The following is a 25,332-nucleotide window of genomic DNA, read 5'->3' as shown; positions in this document are numbered from 1 at the left end:
TTAGCTTAAAGATTTATCAAGTTGTTGATGTAGGAATACTTTTGTGTTCCTCACTTGTGGTCAAGTGTAGAGATGGTGCATTAACATATGTGTTTAAAACACCTGATGGGTGCAATTCTTCAAGGATTTGAAAAGAATTTCTAGAGAATGTCTGTATAGTTTACAACTGTAGAGGAAACATGTATTACTGGATTGACTGCTTTTATTAAATGAAAAGCATGTAGTGTTGAAAGCAACTATTCATGAGCCAAGCTTTAAATTCTGGTTGGCAGTGCTTCATATATGAACTATGAAGTCTAGCTATGTAGACACCTGAAGACACTCACTGCTCTTGAACAGCAAGGAAAATGGAAAGGGTTATAAGTTCATAGGCCTGCTGAGTTTGTGGTAAATGAAGTAAGAAAAATGGAAGTCAAGTTCAAGGAGACTGTCCTTCCATGCTTCTTGGAATTTAGCTTCAAGAAAGAGAGAGAAGACAGAGAGAAAGGCATACAGGGAGGGAAGAAGGGAGAGAAAAGGGGATTCAAATCATTATTTTTAAAAGATAAAATGTAAATGCCTAATAATAGAAGATTGCTTTAATTATGGACATCTAAAAATATAATACTCTACAGTCTTTAAATTATGTTGTTAAAATAATATTTAATGGCTTGAAAAATATCATAATATTAAACATAGAAAATCAGGGTGTCATCGAGTATATACAATATAATATACTAGAGGCCCGGTGCATGAAATTCACGCACTGGGAGAGGGGGTCCCTTAGACTGGCCTGTGCCCTCTCACAGTCCAGGAGCCCTCGGGCCTAAGCCAGCAGTCGGACATCCTTAGTGCTGCTGCGGAGGCTGGAGAGGCTCCTGCCACCGCCACTGCACTTGCCAGCCATGAGCCCGGCTTCTGGCACTGACCACCAGGGGGCAGCTCCTGCACTGAGCATCTGCCCCCTGGTGATCAGTGCACATCATAGTGACCAATCATTCTGCTGGTTGGCCAATTTGCATATTAGTCTTTTATTATATAGGATGTTCTTGTTTCTGAAAAAGAAATTGTATGTGAACTGAAAAGCAATAGGCATCCATCAAAATGTTTTAACACAATATTACAATATAAACTTTTATCCACATATTTAAAAATGCTTAATCAAACATCATATTTCATGGTTGTATAATATTCCATGGAAAGGGAATACCATAATGTAATGTATTTCTCTATTATCACCCTGTTGGGCATTTTGGTTACTTCTAGTTTTTAGTTACTATTATTAACATATAATTACCTATGAAAACAATCTCTGTGCTTCTCCTGTCTTTAACCTTTGAAAGCAACCAATTCTGGAATAGTAAAAGCCTTTTATTGTCATGAAGTCAATGTCTATTATTAATTATAATCTTTTAAACACTTATCTAATGCTATTTACCACTTTTTTGAGATTTTAATTTGTAATATAATTTATTTTGATTGTAATGAAATTGCAGAATTTATTTTAAATTATATACACTAGATTTTCAAAATATTAATATTAAACATAGAAAATCAGCCGAAACCGGTTTGGCTCAGTGGATAGAGCGTCAGCCTGCGGACTGAGAGGTCCCGGGTTCGATTCCGGTCAAGGGCATGTACCTGGGTTGCTGGCACATCCCGGTGGGGGATGTGCAGGAGGCAGCTGATTGATGTTTCTCTCTCATCGATGTTTCTAACTCTCTCTATCTCTCTCCCTTCCTCTCTGTGAAAAATCAATAAAATATATATTTAAAAAAAAAACATAGAAAATCAGGCATTTAATTACCTGCATTCATTTTATAACTAGTTGGCAGTGCGGGGGACTATATATGTTATGAAAGCTTTCAATAAATTCATTTAAGTCTTCTCCCCAGAGAGCTTCAAAACTCTTTGAAGATCAGTTTAATTTTGTACCTTTGGGATCATAGAGATCTGACTTTTTCTATCATAGTCCTTGGCCTAGTCCTTCCCTTAGTGAAATTCTAGGTTGTTGGCTGTCTGAAAAAATAAAGCATGCCTAGATATTAGTAATATATGAAAACAAGGTAATTTTCTAACTTTTCCTAATCAAAATATAAAAGATAAATATTTTCTGGTTTTAAAAGCACAATCATATATTCAAAGACCAATGTTGTTCATTCTTAGAGTTATTATTTGTAAAATGCTTTTTGGAAACACATATTAAATTTTCAATGTGGTCATCTATGTAAATAACTTTTTTAAAACCTATAACTAGAAAAAAAATGCATCAGACTGAGACTAGTGATTGTCTTTATGGAAGCAGAAACATGGGAGATACTCATTCTCTTATTTTTTTATTCTGTGAATTTTCCAAATTTTATATGTGCATACATTTTTCATGCAGAAAATATAATAACATTTATCTTTTAAAAAGTCAACAAGACAAAGAATCAAAAATTATTGCACTAGCTTTCTTGACCTTCTATTCCTCAAATATTGTTCTTCTCATTTCTTTTCTCACTAAAGCTTCCAGAGTAAATCAAATAAAGGATTAGAAATAGCCTGGCCCTCCAGAAAGAATTACTTTTAGGTCTCTCTCCATTTCAAACCAGGATTACTTTTTCTTACCAAATTGTCAGCAATAACAAGTGCAATCATAGCAATTTTTTTATGTTTAATATTGGCTGTCTAGCTAGCCCAATATTTTTTCAGTTATTTATTATTCCCTTTACCTTATGCCACCTCAATTCACCTATAAAACAAGGAATACAAGAAACAGGACATCAGGAAACAGCAAAGGATGTTTTCACTTTGAAAATTTTAAAACAATATTTGGATATTTGCTTTAGATAGATGCCGCAAATTGCCTCTGCAAAGAAACCACAAGTCAGCAATTTCCATCCCTCCAGTTATCATGAGAATTTTACAAAACTAACTCTAAGTTACTTCAACATATGTATTATACTATTTGCTGACTGAATGATGGGGAACTTCACAAAAGTTCTGTCAGATTATTATGGCTGCAAACATTGTCAGTAACTAGTATATGTGTCATGTGTGATTCTACAAATCTCCAAAGTAAAGGTACACTAGAAAAGAGAAGTGCCTCTTGGTGAGTCAAATAAAGCATTCTGAGGTATTAAAATAATGAGGTTTGAATCAGGCATAATGTGGTTTGAAGTTGTACCATTTTGTGAGTTGTGTACTACATATTACTAACCTCTCTGAGACTGTTTTGAACTTATGAACTGGGGAAAAATAGTGAAAAAAAATCAAAAATAACTATTTTATAGTATTATGACAATGCAATAAGACAATGGGTTTAAAAATCATGAAAGAGTCCAATAAATAGAACACAGTATTATTTATTCCACCCATAGTCAACAGCACAACCAGGTGGCAAATTCTGAGTTGGACATAACCAGATTAGCAATACACAAATTTTATGTAAAAGTCAAAAAGAAGATTGGTCCTTATTTAAAGATCTCAAAGTACATATTACTGGTTAATTTTCGGGTGTGTTAGATATAACTGAGTCATTAGAATCATATGAAACCATTCACTTTCTGGTATGCCTTCAGATAGGATATAACCTCTTGACATTTACCTGACAATTCCAAACAAAAGTTCACCTATCTATATGCTATTAATTGATTCTCCCCTCATCCATTCTTTGAGCTTGTCTTCCATTAAGCAGTATAATGAATGAATACATAACTATGACTAGTTCCTTGTTTGGTACAGCACCTAGTTTATTCTTTGTGTATTATAGGTAATTTAAAAATAAAGTTTAGTTGATATTTCTCATCAACCATTCATTCAGCCATCCAACAAGTAATTATTGAGAAGTTACTATGTTCCAGGTATTTTATTAAAGGGGATACTATGGTGAGCAAGAAAGTTAAGATCTATATTATTATTGGTGATATTCTAGAGGGGGAGACAGCAATAAAAATAATAAAATAACAATTAAGATAATTTAAGACAATGAAAAGAGTTCTAAAGATAACTATATTATAGTAAAATGATAGAGCATGCCAGGGTGCTGGGAATATGGAAGTTAATGCTCATTTTCAAAGACACATAAGAGTTCTTCTTTCTGAGGAGACATTAGAATAAGTAGAGAGGGCACAGGAAAAAAATAGAGAAGGTAGGCATGGGCTACATCACTTAGGATTTTGGATGCCACAGTAAAAGATCTGCATCTTATTCTGATTATGATCAGATGCCACTGGAGGGTTATAAGCAAGGGAATGTCATGACTTGACTTACACTTTTGAAAGAGCACTGTGGATGGGAGGGAGGCATAAAGCGTCTGGCTTCAAGTGTAATGAGTAGATTGGGTGTAGATAATTTCAATGCTCCTGGCAAGAAATTATGCTAAATTGATTGTGAGGAAGGTGGAGTAATGTGGTGAAAGACAATAAGAATTTCAGATGGACTAGATGAGGGGAGAGTGATGGAAAGAGAGAAATTAAGGTTGATTTCTAGAGTGTTGGCCATAGCAATTGTGTGAAAGGTGATGCCTTCTACTGAGATGGGGATCACTGGAAGCATAGCAACTGTGTGGGGAGAAATCATGACAGCACAGAATATGGAATACAAGCTGATTCTGTGTAAAGTATTTTGGTTAAGGGGAAAGTAAATCTCATATTCCCCAAATGTCTGATGTCATCTATCTATCTATCTATCTATCTATCTATCTATCTATCTATATCTATCTATCTAAAAGCATAATATGCAAATTGACCAGATGGTGGAACGACCGTCACTATAATGCGCACTGACCACCAGGGGGCAGATGCTCAACGCAGGAGCTGCCCCTAGCCCGCAGGCTCCGATCACCCAATCGGGGCCTGCTGGCCATCTTCTTGGTCCCTCCCCGCCACTGGCAGGTTCTTATAGTCTGATGGGGAATGGAGAACCGGGGGTAAGTGGCAGTAGATGTGGGCAGTGCCAGGCCAAGGCGGTGCGAGCAAGCAGGGCCCCGATATCCCTACTGGTCTCCTCACACACATAGAGTGACTGGCAGCGGTGGGTGGGGCCTGCGAGCAGGCAGGAACGGCCAACCTCTCCATCCCTCCCCCTTGCTGGCAGGCTCCAATCACCCAAAGGGGAATGGGGAACCAGGGGTGGGTGGTGGCGGACACAGGTGGCACCAGACCAAGGCGGGTGCGAGCAAGCAGGGCCCTGATCACCCCACTGGTTGCCCCACGCACAGAGGGTGACCAGTGGCATCGGCGGCAGGGGGTGGGGCCGGCTGCTGGCAACCAGGGACGATCTGACCTGATTGCAGGCTAAACCTAGGGACCCTACTGGTGTACTAATTTCATGCACCAGGCCTCTAGTGTTTAATAATACAGGATTCTAGTGACAATTTTCTGTGACTTGCTAAGTTGTGCCAAACTTAGCCAAATAAATATATTTCTTGAATAATTTCCAGAGAATTAAGTTGATGCTCTTTTGCATTTGCTAATTTTTCTCTTGTTTCTTCCTGAGTAGATCTGCAAAGAAGCTCGCTACTCTCTTTGTGAACCTGTGTGTCACTGCAGAGACCCATGAGGTCTCTGCTCTGTGGTTCCTATGGTATGTGAAGCAGTGTGGAGGCACAGTCAGGATCATCTCAACAACCAATGGAGGGCAGGTACCTATCCATACCTCCACCATTTCAACAGAAAATCACCACTGCCTAAAATGAAAGACTGACATCACCCTTCAGTTATGAATGGATGGGATGAATCAGGAGGCAGTCGTGTGGCTCTCAGAACTATATCATAGCAGCTCAAGGTGACTTTTATGAGGGACAGTCTGTTAGGTACCCAATGTAAGAACCCAGCAGCCAATGTAATTTTAAGATTAGGCTTCTCAGCCTGGCTGGCGTGGCTCAGTGGTTGAGCTTTGACCTATGAACCAGGAGGTCACAGTTCAGATCCCAATCAAGACACATGCCCAAGTTGCAGGCTCCATCCCCCATGTGGGGCATGCAGGAGGCAGCCAATTAATGATTCTTTCTCATCATTATATTCCTACCTCTCTATTTCTCTCCCTTCTTATCTGAAATCAATAAAATATATTTTTAAAAAGATTAAAAGCTTCTCTGTTTTATATATGTATAGGAGGACATCTGATGAACATGATGAGCACTTCTTGGTAAATTCAACAAGGAAAGTCAGAAATGCATTTCAACTTAGAACACACACATGTGGAATTCATTAATTCATTCATTGCCTATTTCCTGAGCCCCAGCATTGTATAAGGCACTGTGTTAGGTATAGTAAGAAGTGGATTAGAATTCTTATATAATCTGCTTGGTAGTCATTTTTCTTTTCTTTCCTTCTTTTTCCTCACCCTCTTCCTCTTCTTCATTCCCCTCTTCTTTCTCCTCTCCTCCTTCTTTTCTTTCTAAACTTATTTGAAATAGCCTTTTTAAAAATTAACTGAGCCCAGCTGGTATGGCTCAGTGGTTGAGCATCAACCCATGAACCAGGAGGTCATGGTTCAATTCCCAATCAGGTCACATGACCGGATTGTGGGCTTGATCCCCAGGAGGGGGGCGTGCATGAGGCACCTGGTCAATGAGTCTCTCTCATTGATGTTTCTATCTCTCTCTCCCTCTCCCTTCCTCTATCTGAAGTCAATAAAAACATATTAAAAATTAATTGAACTGAAAATTTGGGAGAAGGCAGTCAGTTCAACTGTGTAGGACATTTGGAAGCTTTAGCAGGGCTCAGAAAAGATGGTGCAGTGGCCACAGAAGCAGCAGGCACCTGACCCAGAATGAGATGGGCAGCTTGAAACAGAGAGTAGGCTGGTCTGGGGATGAGTGGGCCAGGGAGGTTCTGAGCCTGAGTAATACAGATGGAAAAATAGGCTCATGCAAGTCATGGTCCAGCTGTAGGTATAGCTTCACCAGACCCAGCAACTCAATAAAAGGATGCAGATGATACATGGAATAGGGATAGTGACCAGGCAGATAGGGCATGGGGTCAGGATGAGGTTGTCCAGCTGAGGTTGGAGTTTGGAAATCTGCAAAAACATAGCCTGGAAAGTGACTGTTAGAAAACCTATAATTTTGTCAAAATCCAGCTATCACTAGTTAGACAGCAATGGTGAAAGACACTTCACAACAGCAAAATGAATATATATATATATATATATCAAAATAAGATATGTGAGGAAAAAACTACCAATTTAATAATTTATACCCATTACTATATTACTATATTTCCTACCTATCTTTTTAATCCTTGTTTTCTTTGCAGGAGAGGAAATTTGTGGGTGGATCTGGTCAAGTGTGTGAGCGCATAATGGACCTCCTTGGGGATCAAGTGAAGCTGGAGAGGCCTGTGACTCACATTGACCAGACAGGAAAAAATATCCTTGTGGAGACCCTAAATCATGAGGTGTATGAGGTAACCAAGAGCCTTAAACTAAGGGAAAGAGGCCAGAGTCCCATAGATAACCAAAGCTTAAATAAAATCAAGAATGTTCCAGACTTTATAGATCATCCCTTTGCCAAAAGTGGAAAAGCTAACTCTATTTGAAAGAAAGAAAAAGAGAACCAGAATATTTTGGGGGGAGGGGGGGTTGTAAAAACATTTATTATCAACCCTCTGTATTGAGCTCCTACATAATTAGAAAAACAAATAAAATATTTATTTGATCAATACCAAGTGCCTTCTAGGTGCCTGGCAATATTCTAGGAGTTGGGAGCAGAACATTGAACAGAACAGATAAAATTATTTGCCTTCAGGTGGCTTACATTCTCATGAAGGAGAAAGTCCATAATCAAATATATAGTTAAAATATCCAAGCGCTGTGGAAAAATCAAGCAGGGAAGGGGGACAGAGTCTGCCCTGAGGTGGGGGTGGGGCAACTAATCATGTAATTTGAAATAAGTCATCAAGGAAGGACTCATTCAGAGGTGATGTTTGAGCAGAGAACCAAAAGAGATGAGGCAGTAAGTCATATAACTTTCTGAGGGAAGAGCATTCCAGATAGACAGTACAGCCAGAGCCAAAGTCCGGAGGTAGAAACAAGCCTGGCATGATGAAGGAACTGCAAGTTGGTCAAAATGGCAGAATTGAGAATTGAGGGGAAGAATAAGAAGAGGTGAGATCAGAGATGACTTGTATGGTCTTGGAAGTCTTGGAAGTGACCGTGAGGAGCTTGGTTTTGACTCTAAGTGTGATGGGAAGTCATTGGAGGTTTTGAACTAGGAAACAATAAAGGCTCATTTTGGTTTTAACAAGATCCTTTTAGTTCTTCTCTTAAGAAGAGAATGAATGAAGAGAGGAGTTAATTGAGGGAGAAGCATTAGGAAAAAAGCACAACCCACCAACAATGTTTAACCACTCCCCCACCCCCTTTCCAGGCTAAGTATGTGATTAGTGCTATTCCTCCTACTCTGGGCATGAAGATTCATTTCAATCCTCCTCTGCCAATGATGAGAAACCAGCTGATCACTCGTGTGCCTTTGGGTTCAGTCATCAAGTGTATCGTTTATTATAAAGAGCCCTTTTGGAGGAAAAAGAGTGAGTACTTTCCTTAAAGACCTTGGGGAGAAGGTCAAAGAAACTTGGTGCAAAAACACACATTTGCATGTAACTTTTTATTAGAATGCTGGGCATAAAACATTAGTCCAGGTTCTAAGTACAATTCTATCAGATAAAATATATTGGCACAAACTCAAAATTATCTTCCATTAGAATATGACCAACTCTTTTTCTCATTCTATATAAAATTTATTTAATCCTCCCACAAAATCTTGTGAAAACAGGTTATTAATATCGTCTAACACAGATTTTTAAAGTATGAGTTTCATGTACGGTGCCAGATGGGTACTTGAAACATTGGGGAGACCACTTTATAAATTCTAACCATTATGCTATACACCTGAAATTAATGCAAAATAATATTGAATGTACATTGTAATTGAATTTTTTTTTTAAATTATGAGTTTATAGAGGTATTCACAAAAGTGGAGATTCTGAAAATTTCCAGGCAAGTTCTCATTTGTGTCAAGATTCTACTATATTAAATTAAATCAATTTATTCAGATATATTCAGCAAGTGTGCTATGATACTGGGAAAAATATTACAGGGATGCTCACTAAAAGTGCTAGATTCTGGAATGATGGAAATGTGCTAGAGCTGCTCTGTTTAATATGACAGCCATTAGCCATATGTAGGTGTTGAACACATGAAATGTGACTAATGAGACTAAGGAACCACATTTTTCTTTTTCTCTTTTTTTAAATATATTTTTATTGATTTCAGAAAGGAAGGGAGAGGGAGTGGGAGAGATAGAAACATCAGTGATGAGAGAGAATCATTGATTGGCTGCCTCTTGCACACCCTACACAGGGATGGAGCCCACAACTCAGGCATGTGCTCTGACAAAGAATCAAACCGTAACCTCCTGGTTCATGGGTTAACGCTCAACCACTAAGCCATGCTGGTTGGGCACATTTTTCTATTTTATTTTATTTTATTTTAATTGCTTTAAATTGAAATGTAAAATGCCCCATATGCAGTTAGCAGCTACTGTATTGGATAATACAATGCTAGAGTCTTATCACATTTACTCTTATCACATCTATTTTTCTTCTGAGAGAAGGCCACGTGTGAACAGTCAGTACCTGGGACTGAGGGCAAAGAGAAGGATGGACTGAAATAGGAACTAAACTGCAGAAAAGGGAGAGATTATGCTGAAGGCAGAGAAATTTTCACAGTTTTACCTTAGGGTGGTTCTTTCTGTATATATCCTTTTCTAGCCACATTATAGCCTCCTAATTCCCCCACCTTTGCAGGAGATCCTATTTAGGGCTACTATTAAATTAGTGCATTAGGGCTACTATTAATTAGTTGAGCAAATAATCTATTTTTTTGCAAAGGACAGTGTGTAGTGACCCACCATGAAGAACATGCTGCTAAACTGCTTCCTCTTGTGATTCAGGTCACCTATTTTCCCCTAAGAGCTCATTCCTGTTTGTTTGATTGTAGTTTGTTACTGCTTTTGTCATTGTTACTCTTGGTAAAGAACTTCATTAAGCTTTTCAGTTTTTCTCAGTGTTTTTCCTGCCTCAGCACACCTGAGTGGAATACAAACACCCCTCATCCCAGTGGCTGACGAGGACGTTGATTCTCAGGAATGCACAGTGGGAAGGGATGTGGGAGGAGAGAGAGAGAGAGAGAGAGAGAGAGAGAGAGAGAGAGAGAGAGAGAGAGAGAAGCAAGTGTCTGCTCATATGCAGGTCAAGGCGGTGCACACCCTCAAAGTTCCTTCTCTCTTCTTTCTCATTTTGAAACCCTCTTATTGGATTTTCTGTGCATTTGTTTTAGAGTTTTTTACTATAATTTTGTTCAAAAAAACTCAATTTGCAAGTAAATGATGGGCCAGGAGGTAGGGTGCACTGTAGTAGGATATTGTTACAACGTTTTAGATTCTGCTTTGATATTTTCACCATTTCACAGTCTTTTGTTGAAATCGCATATATCTTGTTCAGGAGGGGAATGAGGCAAGCCCTTTGTGCAGAATGAGCTGAAATTGTTGCTCAAGTTGTTCTGGAGATCATGTTTGAAATGACGGTTTGGGGCTCTGTGTGCTCATTGTAACTGCTGTGGGGATCTTGATAGAGTGATGAGTGTCTTCTTCCATTTTGCTGTCCTTCCAAGATTATTGCGGAACCATGATTATTGAAGGAGAGGAAGCTCCAGTTGCCTACACGTTGGATGATACCAAACCTGATGGCAACTACGCTGCCATAATGGGGTAAGGCACCATTATGGTGGTATGAATGCTATTAGATGCTGACAATGTATTCCCATACTATTGATAATGTCCCAAACTTCTAAAAATAAATTTTTACCCAATAGCACTATTCTCCCAATCCAGCAGCAGAAAAATTCTTTTATAAATACTGTCTTCCAATGAATAAATATTAGAAACACCAATCAGAACAGATATGTGCACCCATATGTTCATAGCAGCACAATTCACCATAGCTAAGATCTGGAAACAGCCTAAGTGCCCATCAGTAGATGAATGGATTAGAAAACTGTGGTACATCTACACCATGGAATACTATGCTGCTGTAAAAAAAGAAGGAACTCTTACCATTTGCAATGGCATGGATGGAACTGGAGAGCATTATGCTAAGTGAAATAAGTCAGTCAATGAAGGAAAAATACCACATGATCTCACTCATTCAGGGATAATAAAGACCATTATAAACTTGTGAACAATAATAGATACAGAGGCAGAGCTGCCTCAAACAGATTGTCAAACTGCAGCGGGAAGGCCGGGGAGGGTTGGGGGGCAGAAGGGAGGGAGGTAAGAGATCAACCGAAGGACTTGTATGCATGCATATAAGCATAACCAATGGACATAAGACACTGGGGGGTAGGGGAGGCCAGGGGATTGTCAAGGGCGGGGGGAAAAAAAGGGACACATATGTAATACCCTTTGTAATACTTTAAGCAATAAAACAATTAAAAAAAGAAATTATAACACCAGCAACATTTTAAAATTTGCTATAGTAATTTTCTGCTTCTTATGTAAAGCTGTGACTTGATATATTTCCATAAGCTATCTTTTGTGAAAGCATGATATGAATACCTGATTTAGGGTTTTTATTAAGAGGGCTTCTTATGGAGACTTTACCATTATGTGAACATCAATGGTATTTATGTGGAATGATGAGGTTTTCCAAGTCCCACTGGAGAGGAGCCAAGACCAGCCCAGTCCCCATCTTGGCAGGGAAGACCAGCACAGATGGGGGCATATCTTGGGGGACAGAACCTGTTCCAGAGAGGTGTCAATTAGAACAGTCAAAATTACTATGAGCCCTAGAATATGTATGAGTTTATTTCAGAGAGTAGGGCAATGACGGCGAACCTTTTGAGCTCGGCGTGTCAGCATTTTGAAAAACCCTAACTTAACTCTGGTGCCGTGTCACCTATAGAAATTTTTTGATATTTGCAACCATAGTAAAGCAAAGACTTATATTTTTGATATTAATTTTATATATTTAAATGCCATTTAACAAAGAAAAATCAACCCAAAAAATGAGTTCGCGTGTCACCTCTGACACACGTGTCATAGGTTCGCCATCACTAGTCTAGGGTCAGAGGAGGGAGATCAAAGACAGTTGCGAGGGGGAAAGCAATCATACAGCTACAAATGGAGGCAGATTCTACTAGTAGAAGGGTGGCCACTAGGGAGACACCATTGGGTAGATAGAACCAAAGGACAATGGGGTGGATGAAATTGGAAAGGCTTAGACATGATTTCGTTGGACATTCCTGTTAGCCACCAGCTATGTAGAGAGAAGTGGGTCAGCCATAGTATTACCATAGGCAGAAATTATAGCTAGTCATCTATCCTTAGCCTTTCAAATCCCTAAAATGGAAGGTGCATTTCAGTGTCTGGAATATAACATGTAAATAGCAAAACATTAAATAACTACTGTATAATTTGTTTCTTTGGCTTTACTTTTAACTTGTGCACTAGGCACATGTGTAGCTATAGAAATGAGGCCAAGATGAAAGCAGCAATTAATTTCCTCCTTTTTTGCTTGTTTGTATGTTTTAGATTTATCCTTGCCCACAAAACCGTAAAACTGGCACGTCTTACCAAAGAAGAAAGGTAAGAAAAATCGTGCTTCTCTTTTTCCCTCTTTTCCTTCCTTCCTTCCTTCCTTCCTTCCTTCCTTCCTTCCTTCCTTCCTTCCTTCCTTCCTTCCTTCCTTCATCTGCCTCTCTCTTCCTTCATCTCTCTTCCCTCCCTTTCGCCTCCCTCTCTTCTTTTCTGTCTACTTGACTGCCTTTCCATTTTACTTAACTTTTTAGCTTAAATACTGCCTGAAAATACGTGTTTCCAATGTTACATATCTGTTGTGTTAATTATAAGGATCTTGTATAAGGGCACAGTGCTTATAACTTAAGAATCAAGTATTCAAATAAATATTTATTGAGTTTATTTTACATAAGATACCATGAAAGAAGTTAGGGAGAATACATAATACCCATATCACCTGAGAATACAAAAATGAATATAACTCAGGAGCTAAAAATTTACTTGGAGAGAATGCATTTCTAACAAGTTCCTGGGTGCTGCTGCTTCTGGGATCACATTGTTTTACATCATTAATGAAAAGAGCATGTGAGTTTATTGATAAAACTTAAATTCTGAGACCTTAAGTAACCTTCTCAAGACCTTACAGTTCATAAGAGATAGAAGCAGAATTTAAAGCTTTTCTTGCTCCCTTCTCTTTCCGCTCTGCCTATTGCTTTGCAGTGGAGTGGGAAAGGGATGAGTAAGAATCACGTCTGCATCCTCCCAGAAACTCCAACGCTTAGCAGATTGAATGACACTTAAGAGGAACACAACATTTTTAATGAATGAACAAATTATTGTGTGCCCCCAGTGACTCAGGCAATGCCTCACTTTATTTCTATTTGTGACCTCATTGATTTAAGACATTTGAAATAGAACCAAGTGCCTTGTTTTGAAAAATTAAAATGAAATGTCAAGTGGAAGCAATGGCTCACAGAGTCTTTTTGAATGAGGGGATAGGTGCCTCTTTCATATGTTGTTTCACTTCCTTCATTTTCACTTTTGCTCTCACTCCTCCTCTCATAGGTTGAATAAGCTTTGTGAGCTCTATGCAAAAGTTCTGGGATCCCAAGAAGCTTTACAGGTAAGGCTGCTTCTCAACCCTTTCCCTAAGAGTCCCTCAAGGGACTAGCAGGGATAGGCTCATCAGTAGGGCCCTAGAACTCATGTTTTCCCTGCTTTATGCTTGCTTTGTTGTCTATTGTGTAGAAAGAAGAATGTCCTGGGAGTAAGGAAAGGTGGAAGATGAAGTCCACCATTCCTTCTGATTGTCAGGAAACAGTCAGAGAAGGGTGCTTATGTGGTGCTTGTCACCCTCAGATGCAGAAAGGGCAGAGGGCTGGCCATCAGACATTTTTCAGACCAATAGTTGTTAATGAGTATCATCAACAGAATTGCCTATACCCCATGAAAACATTAATTTGTCTGTCTAGCTTCCTTCAACAAAGCTCAAAACATGAGTCCAATCATCTTTTTTCCTTGACAGACATGTTTTCCTGTTTTTACTACTCCAGCCACTCCAGAAGCAAAAATCCTTTTTAAAACTTGTCTTGAAACCATTAGGCACTAAAACTTATTAATAGTTAAGACCAATTTTAAAATGGAACTAAACAGTTGCAGCTTATGAGCAGTACCTGAGATATGAATGAACCAACTGAGAAAACTTTCTGAAGTCAAAATTTCTTATTTTATTACCAAGGATATTTACCTGCCCAAAGACATATCTCTAAAAAACATCAGGATAATAAGGCTCTACTTCAGACATATGATGGTTCTTTAATATGAAGCTTATTAGAATGTGTTTAGTTTACTCTGGAGTGGATTCCCTTGAGTTTTCTTTGAGCTTTTGTCACTCTGCCATGCAGCCGGTGCACTATGAAGAGAAGAACTGGTGTGAGGATCAGTACTCAGGAGGCTGCTACACGACCTACTTCCCCCCGGGGATCATGACTCAATATGGAAGGTAGAGTAAAAGTGTGTTCATTTTAATCCAAATTCTAAACAGGTTCATGTATCTCTTCTGTTTCTTATGAATGTTACAAATCCATAATCTTGTTCGTAAATTGTAAATCTCATGAAAGAAGTCATAATTCTGCATCATGGGGTTGCATTTCACTTTAAGTCCTTTGAAGAAACAACCCCAATCAATATAGCCAAAGAAGTTTGCAGCATCCTAATAGGAACTTAGATAATCAGAGGGTTCACTTATATTGTAAGAAGAAGTACCTTTATACTGAGTTTACAGCTCAGTAAAATTTCCTCAAATGGAACTGTACAAGTGCCAACATGAGTACATTATAAAAGCAAAATGAGTTCAAGACTGAAGGTGAAGGGACTTGGGCTCCACTCCTGATTCTATCAATAACCGACTTTGTCATACTGGATAGGTCACTTCACCTCTTTGAACCTCAAAGAAAATACAAATAGCATATAATAGACAATAATCAGTATACTGATAATCAGTTTTATTTTTTAGCATCTTTATTGCGATATAATTCATATACCACACAATTTACCCAAACAAACAAAATGCATAATTCAATGATTATTAGCATTCACAGTGCTTTGTATCCAAATATGACTCATTGGAGTTTAGTTAATTGTATTTGATGATAACAAAGTGTGAATTAATGATATAGCAGTAATTATTATGAATATGAGAGTAATATTTAACCAAGCAGTAATTTAATGCCGAGCTCAATCTAAACAAAATAGGAAATGTAGAGTAGTGATTAAAAGGCCGTTGAAAGTGTATAATTAAAAGAGAGTGTGAATAAATGTAAATGACTAATCGATCTCTTCATGAAAACCAGTCAAAGAAATATTAAAATCTATACCTGTGAGAAGGTATATAATGATTTTGGTTAGCCCTTTCATCATCTTTCTGAAGATAACAAATATCATCTATGAGAACACCTGATTAGTTACTGGGTCAACAAGTTAATTTTTTGATATGGTGAGTGTAAAATATGTCAATAGCAATAGGTTCATTCAGCATTTAGTGGCTAAGTGCCAATCATTTTCCAAGCCTTATGCTAAAAACTTTGATACCAAGAAAAGCCCTCTCTGCTGTGAAGGAGCTGATGGTGTTGGGGGCTGGGGTGGGAATGGGGATCAAAGAGAACATCAACCATTGCTCTAATGCTATGGTAATGACACTAATTACTATGGTAAGTACTCTAGTAGAGGAGTATACAAATACCATGGATACCTAGGGAGTGATACTCTAGCCTTACCTATAGAAATAAAAATGGCTTCATAATACCCACCTCATTTGAGGATTGTAGAAGGCAGAGAAAGGCTATTGGGAAATGCACTCTAGGCAGAAGGAACTGTATGAGCAAATGCTTGAAATCCTACAAGTTCATGGAATGTCGGGGGGCGGGGAGGGTTCTGCATGGCTAGGCTCTGGGTGATATTGCATTCCTGAATGTATTATATGAAGCCAGCCTGTTTAGTTTTCTGATAAAAGGCCTGGTAGTATACAGTGTGTTATGATGTGCACAATATATGACTGTATGTGTGTTAGCTTTGGACATATTAAGCAAAACATAGGGGATAAAAACAGGGACCTTGCCCAACCGGCATGGCTTAGTGGTTGAGCATTGACCTATGAACCAAGAGGTCACAGTTCAATTCCTGGTCAGGGCATATGCCTGTGTTGCAGTAGGGGGCATGCAGGAGGCAGCCAATCAGTGATTCTCTCTCATCATTGATGTTTCTATCTCTCCCTCTCCCTTCCTCTCTGAAACTAATAAAAATATATTTTAAAAAACAATAGTGACTTGTTAACTAAGCCTGCCAGATAGCAAGGTCTTTGTTGTTTGTTAGTCTGCTATTTGCTAACAGTGTGGCTCTTGACAAGTCACTACACATTTCTCCAATATTCAGTTTATTCATGTGTAAAATGGGATAATGATAATAGTCACTATGTCATAGAGTTGATTGAAATGATTAAAGACATAATTCAGTAAGGAAGGGAATATAAACAAGTGGTTAAGATTGTGTGCTCTAGGGTCAGTCAGATACCACCTCCCACGTACTAGTTGTGACCTAGAAAAAATTACTTTGTCTTTGGTGCTGGTTAGGAAGCAGACTAACCAGCAGTTAGGAAGCAGACTCTGAAACAAAGAGCATACAGGATATGTGCTAGGGACAGCATTTGGTATCAACACCTGTGAGAGAGGAAGGAAACAGGAGTGGGCAGAGGGAGAAGTTGGCCTGTGATACAGTTCCAATGAAGGCCTCAGCTGTCCCCACAGGGAGCTCTGGAGCTAGGGATGGCCCTTAAGAGTTGTTCCAAGAGTCTTTATTCCCCATGATAATCAGTCATGGAATGCAACTGCTGCTGGAAGGAGGCATGACCTTGAGCAAGACAATTTTCTTCAGCTGAGGCAATCTCCAAAGAGGACTACTATCAGAAGGTCATCTTCTGGCAATACTTCCAGCAGCTAAAAATAAGCCCTTCATTCTTGATAGGGGGTCTGGGCAGTACCTCACAATGTCCACTACAGTCTCTGTACCTCTATATTGTCATCTGCAAAATGGGGATAAAAATAGGACCAACCTCATAGGGTTGTGAAAAGGGCTAATGCACTTAGAAGAGTGCTGGGCATCTAAATTTGTTAAGGTTTGTAATGTAAAGCAATAAAAGTCAATGATGGTAGAGAAGAGTGCTCATGAATGGTAGTTTCGGACTCACAGATATTGTTACATGTTACTGATGGAAAAGGTCTTAGAAATATCATCATAGTGTGTCCTTGAAGAGATGGGGAAGCCAGAGTAGTGATTTCCCAAGTTCATTGGTGAAATAGCCAGGTAAGGAACTGGGGCATGTGTCAGCTTATAAAGAGTTAGTGAGCCACAGAAGGAGCTACACATGACTTCATGTAGGTGAAGGAAATACATGCTCCATTGATGTTAGTCCCTTTACTTGTAAGCTCTTGGTACAGGAGTGGACTTTGTGACAAGAATCATGCAAGAGCTAGAGGAACCTGTGAGCATTTTGCCAAAATTCACAATGTACTACTTACTGATGTATAGAATCTGAAGATACCAACCAGCCTTGGTCATTATGGGAAGGTTCTTTGGTTCTCTGATACTGACCACTTTTACCTCTTTGCTTTTGTTTCAAGGGTACTCCGCCAGCCGGTGGGCAGGATTTATTTTGCAGGCACCGAGACTGCTACACACTGGAGTGGTTACATGGAGGGGGCTGTGGAGGCTGGCGAGAGAGCAGCCCGAGAGGTAGGGCCTGGAGTCATGGGTTGTGGGGAAGGAGGTAACTCATGGGCCTGATAAGTAGGTTAAAGATGTCTGAGATCTTGGAGGCCAACTTTCCAGTAGACACACGAAACACAATTTGAACAATAGTCTCAGTTGAAGTGAACACTTTAACCCAAAAGTAACAATGAAAATATCTATCATGTCAGCCAAGATAAAAGAGTGCACTGGACAAAAGATCACTATGGCTCTCATTGAGAAATAACCTAGGACTAATATTATAGCACCAAACATGTTTCTATTAGGACTCAGAATTCATTTTTATATTTCCTGACAATTCCTGTGATCTCATGCCTATTAAGTCATGTTCACATATACAATTTATGATGAGCCTGATGATTGGAGCCTCTTATGCCATCAATGAAAGGCTTTTTGGGACCTTTTAAAGGTTCAGTGGACTATGTTAGCTGTTACTCTGGTATTTTTTATAGATATCTTGAGACTTAGTCCTTTATTTAAAGAGCAGATTTGGAGAAAGATGGTGTTACTTTTGTTATTCACCAGGATATTCGTTCTTTTCAGATCCTGCATGCCATGAGGAAGATTCCAGAGGATGAAATCTGGCAGTCTGAACCAGAATTTGTGGTAGGTTATATTTTATTTCATGAATTCAAATCTCTGTTCTTTAAAACAATTATTCTCGCCCTAGCCTGTTTGGCTCAGTGGATAGAGCGTGGGCCTATGGACTGAAGAGTCCCAGGTTTGATTCCAGTCAAGGGCACATGCCAGGGTGGTGGGCTCAGTCCCCAGTAGGGGGCGTGCAGGAGGCAGTCCATCAATGATTCTCTCTCATCATTGATGTTTCAATCTCTCTCTCCCTCTCCCTTCCTCTCTGAAATCAATAAAAATAAATATTAAAAAATAATAAAATAATAAAAACAATTATTTTCAAAAAGAATACATTTGTATATATTCACATACCTTTCCCTAAGTGTTTCAACCCATGAATGTTTAATGGCATGGGCTAGGTCAAAGGTGAGAGATTTAGAACTTTTATAAATTTGTAGCTGCCACATTCACTACATATTATTAGGAAAAATATTTTTTTTTGGTCTGAGAGTTCTAGACTGAACATATGCCTGTTGAATAAATCTCTAATCTGGTGATTCTCAACAGGAGGTAGAAAATGAAAGGAAGATATAGCAGTATCCCCCATCCATGGGGCAAAGGGATGAGTAAAATGGAGCAGATTTAGATTTAAAAAATTATTTTTTCATATATACATTATTATTTTCATAATAAAACCCCAGGAAGTCTTCCTGATTGGAAGGACACATACAAGATAGAATGAAATGCATTGTAGAGGACAAAGGTCAAAAAGGTCAAAGTTATTCCTCTATTAAGTATGAAGTCAAAACGAATAGCCCTACCAGTCCAAGTTATTCTCTTACTGCCGGTCACATATGGGATTGAGGGCTGAGTGGACCATACATTTATTCAATTCAACAAGTATTTATGGTGCACCAACTCTGCACCAGCTGTTGTGAAAAGGCTACAGCAGTGTTTTCATGGAGCTCAACATGTGGTTGAGAGAACAGATGACAACCAGAAAGCACAATTGTGATGAAGATGACATGCTGAGAACGTTAAAAGCCTGGGGACACAGGAAGGGCTCCTTGAGGAAGTGAGGTATAAACTGAGACTTGAAGGATGAGTCAGAATTAGTTAAGGAAAGGGCCAAATGGGGGATGGAGATGAGTGTTATGACCAGAGGGAATGTTATGTTTAACAGTCTAGAGCAGCGGTTCTCAACCTGTGGGTTGCGACCCCTTTGGCGGTCGAACGACCCTTTCACAGGGGTCACCTAAGACCATCCTGCATATCAGATATTTACATGACGAGTCATAACAGTAGCAACATGACAGTGATGAAGTAGCAACGAAAATAATTTTATGGTTGGGTCACAACATGAGGAACTGTATTTAAAGGGCTAGAAGGTTGAGAACCGCTGGTCTAGAGGTTGGTAAGAGTGAGTCATGTTCAGAGAACTGGAGGAAATGCAGACTTTCTGGAGTGAAGTGCACAAGCCCTGTACTGACACCAAATGTTCTCTGCACCCAGGATGTTCCTGTGCAGCCCATTCACACGACCTTCTTGGAGAGACATTTGCCCTCCGTGCCAGGCCTGCTGAGGCTGATTGGATTGACTACCATCTTGTCAGCAACTGCTCTTGGCTTCCTGGCCCATAAAAGGGGGCTACTTGTGCGGCTCTAAAGAGGAGGCATCTGTAACCATATCTTCTTCATACTTTACTTGGTGTATGGGTTTGGGGATGGGGTTGAAATAAAGTTTCATGAAGACATACAGACTCTAGTGTGAGGCGAGGAGCAACACAAGTCAGACTACAGACCATAGGAAACAGTATCTCCTCCTCTATTTGGTCCCTGCGTATTGTCCCCTGCTAGGCTTAGCACTCTGTCTTGCCCTTTTACAAATTTATTGCCCCCAGAAACATCACAGTAGTTAACCAGTCTTGTTTAAGGTCCTTGTTGCCCCACAACACACATTGCCCATGCACAAAAAAAAAAAAAAAAAAAAAAAAATTAGCTTTTCCCTACCTCTGTGGCTTTGTGCTTCTCCTTCCTCTTAACTGTACCATTCCCATCTTTCAAGTTCTCTGCATTTGTCCTTAGAATCCTGTATTGTTATAGGTGGTAGGCCTAGGAGACCATCTAGTCCTCACTTTCTATTTTAGACTTGAGCCAACTAAAGCTGAGGGAGGTGGAATATAATTATCCAAGGTCTGAAATAAGACCCTGATGTTTTGGAGACTAGAACGCAGGTCCATTGCTTTTCCCACCTCCTTGGATGTATGCCCCCAATAACCCTCCTCTACTCCCTGCCATGGTTGCTGATGACACCTTCTTGAATGGGTTTACTTTGTACTAAGTTGTTATGTACCACTACTACTATACTACCCCTACTATTGTTATGCAATAAAATTGATTCACCAAATGTCTATTGTTTTTTTTTTCTCTTTGAGTAATGACTTTTTTGAGGTTTTGACAGATTAAATCATAAGACAATATTCAGCATATAATTGTGGCTTTAACATATTTAGCCAAAAATTTCTTGAAGCCCAAATGATGGATGCATTTTGATTGTGTGATCCATCATGGATGGTATGTGTGTGAGCACTTGGTAAATGATTTATAGTGATATGACACGGATGCTAAAAAACACAGTTCCTTGCTTTCATCCCCCCCCCCCAAAAAAGGAACTGTCAAAATAAATGACATATTAATAAGCAAGATGCTTTAACTATGAAGATAATTAGAATATTTCATTTGACCTTTCATATTACTTACCAGTGCAAAGCTTTTTACCAGGTACACTTATTAATTTAAAACTATAGTTTCACAGTTCATTAGATTCTATTTGAACTACTCCTCAAATGATATTATTTCAAAGGACTCATATCTCTTGACTTCCAAAGTCAGCTTTTATCAGGATATATTTTAAATCCATACGTGACCATTCTTTCACTCTCCCTTAGAAAATGAAGCTTAGTAATCTTAACATAAATGGAATTTAAGAAATGTCCTAGAATTAATCAATCATAGTATAGAGTTTCTGATTTTACAGTGACATTTACATTCATGAATTTATAGGAACTTTAGAGACAAAAATGAGGAAATTAACCCACTAAGACTTTCTTTTTAAATTTTGTGTTTTGAATCTGTCTAAAAATGCAATTAACTTGCCCTGACTCAGTGGTTGAGTGTCACCTTATGAATTAGGAGGCCATGGTTCCATTCCCCATCAGAGCACATGCCCAGGTTGCGGGCTCAATCCCCAATAAGGGGCATTCAGGAGGCAGTCAATCAATGATTCTTTCTCATCACTGATATTTCTGTTTCTCTCTCTCTCTCTCTCTCTCTCTCTCTCTCTCTCTCTCTCTCTCTCTCTCTCTCTCTCTCTCTCTCTCTCTCTCTCTCTCTCCCTCCCTCTCATTCCTCTCTGAAATCAATAAAAATATATTTTTAAATCTAATGAACTTGACATAAGGATGTCTTCTTGAGCATGCTACCCTCCAAAATAATTTCCTAAAGTAGTCACATTACTAACTCTAATACATTAATTAAACCAAAACCACAATGAGGTATCAAACTTGATAGGATGGGTAGTATCCAAAAGATGGGAGAAAACAAGTGCTGAAAAAGATATGGAAAAAAGGGAACCTTTGTGCACTGTTGGGGAGGATGTATTTGGTGCAACTACTACAAAAAAATAGTATGGAAGTTCCTCAAAAAATTAAAAATAGAACAACCATATGATTAAGCAATTCTACTCCTGAAAATATATCCAAAAGAAACAAAAGCACCATGTTGAAGAGATATCTGCACCCCCATGTTCAAGGCAGCATCCTATGTAATAAAGAGGAAATATGCAAATTGACTGTCACTCTGCCACAAATAAGAAAGCGCCCACAGTGGAGGCGGGGGTTTCCATAACACAAGATGGCTGCGCCCACAGCGGAGGCTGAATTCCTGAAACAAGCCTTAACAAGCAATCAGCAGGGACCTGAGGCTGTGCCCCGCCCCCCCACCCCCGTGGGGCTTGACAGGGGACCTCAGGAAGCACCCCCCACCCTGGCGCCAGGCCGGGGGACCTAAGGCCATGCCCCCCACCTAACAGGGCTTGATGGGGGACCTCAGGTTGTGCCCCTCGCCCAGCACTGGGCCAGGGGACCTGAGGCTGCAACCACCCCTGGTGGGGCTTGACAAGGGTGGGACCAGCTAGCTCTGGATCTAGCCCAATGGGGGTGGGGATGGCTGAGTCTGGGTTTCATGCAACTTTGAGGCACACATGGGTGGGCGGGGACTGACTCTGGGTCCTGTGGTGCACCCCAGACTCTGACAGGAGGAGGATTTTCATATACATTTTACTAATTTTCTTCCATCTCTGACACTTCTATTATAGAGAAAGGGCAAATAGCAATATTAAAATAGTTCCTCTAATTAATCCCTTTTTAATGTGCATGAATTTCATGTACAAGGCCACTAGTCTATATATATAGAAGGCTAATATGCAAAGTGTCCCCTCAGGAGTTTGACCAGGAGACCAGGAGTTCAATCGCTCACTATGACATGCGCCAACCACCAGGGGCCAGCGTGGAACAAAGGAAGGCCTGGTGGGCAGCCGGCAGCCAGGGAAGGAAGGCCCCGATTGACCCTGATCACTGGCCAGGCCTAGGTACACTACCCCTGCATGAATTTCGAGCACCAGGCCTCTAGTTATTGATAATAGCTAAGACCTGGGAACAATGTAAGTTTTCATCAAGGGATCAATGGATAAAAGTTGTGGTATACACACACACACACACACTCTCTAGAATATTCTAGAATGCTCTGGAGTCTAGGGGACTGTGTAGACGAGTTGGTGCAATGTGGTCATGGATTTGTTGTTGTGGTTTATTTCCTGTAAGTTTTATTTTTAGGTACTGAAGAAGACTCATCTGAGTTGAAAATTCTCCCAGAGAGTGATCTTACTGACATTTTAGTCTGTGGATGCTAGAGGCCAAACTCCTGTATTAGAAATAATCGATCTAATTAGACCCTGAACTTACCCTTGGCTTCTACTTTCTGATGTAATTGTTCTTGTCATTTCTGCTGAGACTACACAATGAGCCACTGACAAATCATATACCATGACATTTCAGACTCTGACCTCTACCTATGATCTCTTTGACTTCTTCCAGCTTTCTTTATATCTCAACCATGAATCATTTCTTCCATACACATTCTGATTCAGTTTATTCTCCTTGAAAATCCATTTCCCTGGAAGGCAAAATGCTGAGTGGTACTGAACTTTTGCTCTTTAGTTTGACATATCTGTCTTACCTCTAGGCCATTTTATTGTATTATATTTTCTTTTTCCTAACCTGCTGTCAAAAGCTTTTCAATACAAGAATCTTACCTAGGTTACAGAAAACCAAGGAGAAAATTCCGCAGTTTTGTGGGAGCAGTGGGAAGAAGACCGCCAGCTGTTTCAGGAGAGTTAGAACTGACATGAGCCATAAACCCCACATCCCCACAACCCATACCTCTTCTCTGGTCCTATGTTGTTCTCTACCTGCTCTTCTCTTCTCCTGCTCTACCTCCATTTTTACCGAACGCTCAGGCCCCCAGTCCACAGGTCAAGGACAGATATTGGCTGAATATAACTCATTTTTAAGCCCAAGGTGGACTGTGGCCTGCTAACCTTCCTTTGGGATTTGTACCTGCAGGCAGTACTATTTCCTTGGCCTTGGGCATGCTCTCCTGTTGTCAGCCTGGAGACTTTGAATGTTTTGTCATTAGCCACTCAACCCCAGAATTTCCTTCTTTAGGAAGCCAAGGAATGGAGAGTCGGCTGGGTCCAGCGAGGCTGTTCCCCCACCACTATCCATCTAGCCCAGTGATGGCGAACGTTTTGAGCTCGGCGTGTCAGCATTTTGAAAAACCCTAACTTAACTCTGGTGCCGTGTCACCTATAGAAATTTTTTGATCTTTGCAACCATAGTAAAACAAAGACTTATATTTTTGATATTTATTTTATATATTTAAATGCCATTTAACAAAGAAAAATCAACCCAAAAAATGAGTTGGCGTGTCATCTCTGACACGCGTGTCATAGGTTCGCCATCACTGATCTAGGCTCACAGTGCCAATCATACAATATACATGCCTTGGTAGGGTAACCCAGATAGGTGAGTGAACCAAACCAGCAGGATCCCAGGTTAAGTTGGCAGGTGATTCAGTCAAGGTTCTCTGGAGACTAGTCCAGTGGATTCAGGAGCCTAGGTCTTGGCAGGTGTATGAAAAGTCATATTTAGTTGCTATGGGGGCAAAGGGTAAGAGATTGACAGCACCTGGGTTCCAACTATATCCCTACCACATAGGGAGATGTAGTAAGAACAGCTTAGTTAAGGGGCCCTAATAGACATGCAGACTAATAGCCACGGACTGCATCTCAGCCCTCATCCTCTCACAAAGATGGGTCTGCCTGAGGGGGATAGGATAAGGCTCAGTGCCCCGTAGCCATCAGCATTCTCCTGGGAATTCCAGAAGAGGCCCAGTCTCTGCTCCTTGGGTGGGGGGCCTTCTTGCCTAAGCTTGAAAGTGTCCTGGATCCAGATGACCTGCTGTCACCCTTTGCCATACTCTGAAACACCCTGAAAACCCAGACTGAGGGTGGCTGGACTCTTGCATGGCTAACCCAACTTTCCCCCTGAACATTCCCTGACCACCTAGGCCAGCGGTTCTCAACCTGTGGGTCGCCACCCCTTTGGGGGTCGAACGACCCTTTCATAGGGGTCGCCTAAGACCATCGGAAAACACATATATAATTACATACTGTTTACAGTAGCAAAATTACAGTTATGAAGTAGCAACAAAAATAATTTTATGGTTGGGGGTCGCGGCATTAGGAAGGTTGAGAACCACTGACCTAGGCTATAGTTACCCTTTGCTCACCCTGCCTACCCA

The 25,332-nt window shown here is 40.0% G+C and overlaps 1 protein-coding gene across 1 annotated transcript in view; it reads left to right on the top strand.

Annotated features, from left to right (window-relative positions):
* The window catches only part of MAOB (monoamine oxidase B), a 63,139-nt gene extending 42,733 nt beyond the window's left edge, over window positions 1-20,406 (top strand). Inside the window, exons 6-15 of the mRNA XM_036306068.1 lie at window positions 5,464-5,605; window positions 7,224-7,373; window positions 8,336-8,495; window positions 10,639-10,735; window positions 12,557-12,610; window positions 13,607-13,664; window positions 14,446-14,543; window positions 17,716-17,827; window positions 18,386-18,448; window positions 19,925-20,406. Coding sequence (XP_036161961.1) covers window positions 5,464-5,605; window positions 7,224-7,373; window positions 8,336-8,495; window positions 10,639-10,735; window positions 12,557-12,610; window positions 13,607-13,664; window positions 14,446-14,543; window positions 17,716-17,827; window positions 18,386-18,448; window positions 19,925-20,077 — 1,087 coding nt within the window. The 3' untranslated portion in view covers window positions 20,078-20,406. The remainder of the gene's footprint in view (window positions 1-5,463; window positions 5,606-7,223; window positions 7,374-8,335; window positions 8,496-10,638; window positions 10,736-12,556; window positions 12,611-13,606; window positions 13,665-14,445; window positions 14,544-17,715; window positions 17,828-18,385; window positions 18,449-19,924) is intronic.
* The last annotated feature ends 4,926 nt before the right edge of the window (window positions 20,407-25,332 follow it).

This window comes from Myotis myotis, unplaced genomic scaffold (assembly GCF_014108235.1).
Source record: "Myotis myotis isolate mMyoMyo1 unplaced genomic scaffold, mMyoMyo1.p scaffold_m19_p_4, whole genome shotgun sequence".
Classification (NCBI taxonomy): Eukaryota; Metazoa; Chordata; class Mammalia; order Chiroptera; family Vespertilionidae; genus Myotis; species Myotis myotis.
Note: the sequence above shows the minus strand (reverse complement) of the source record. Positions and strands in the feature narration are given on the sequence as shown.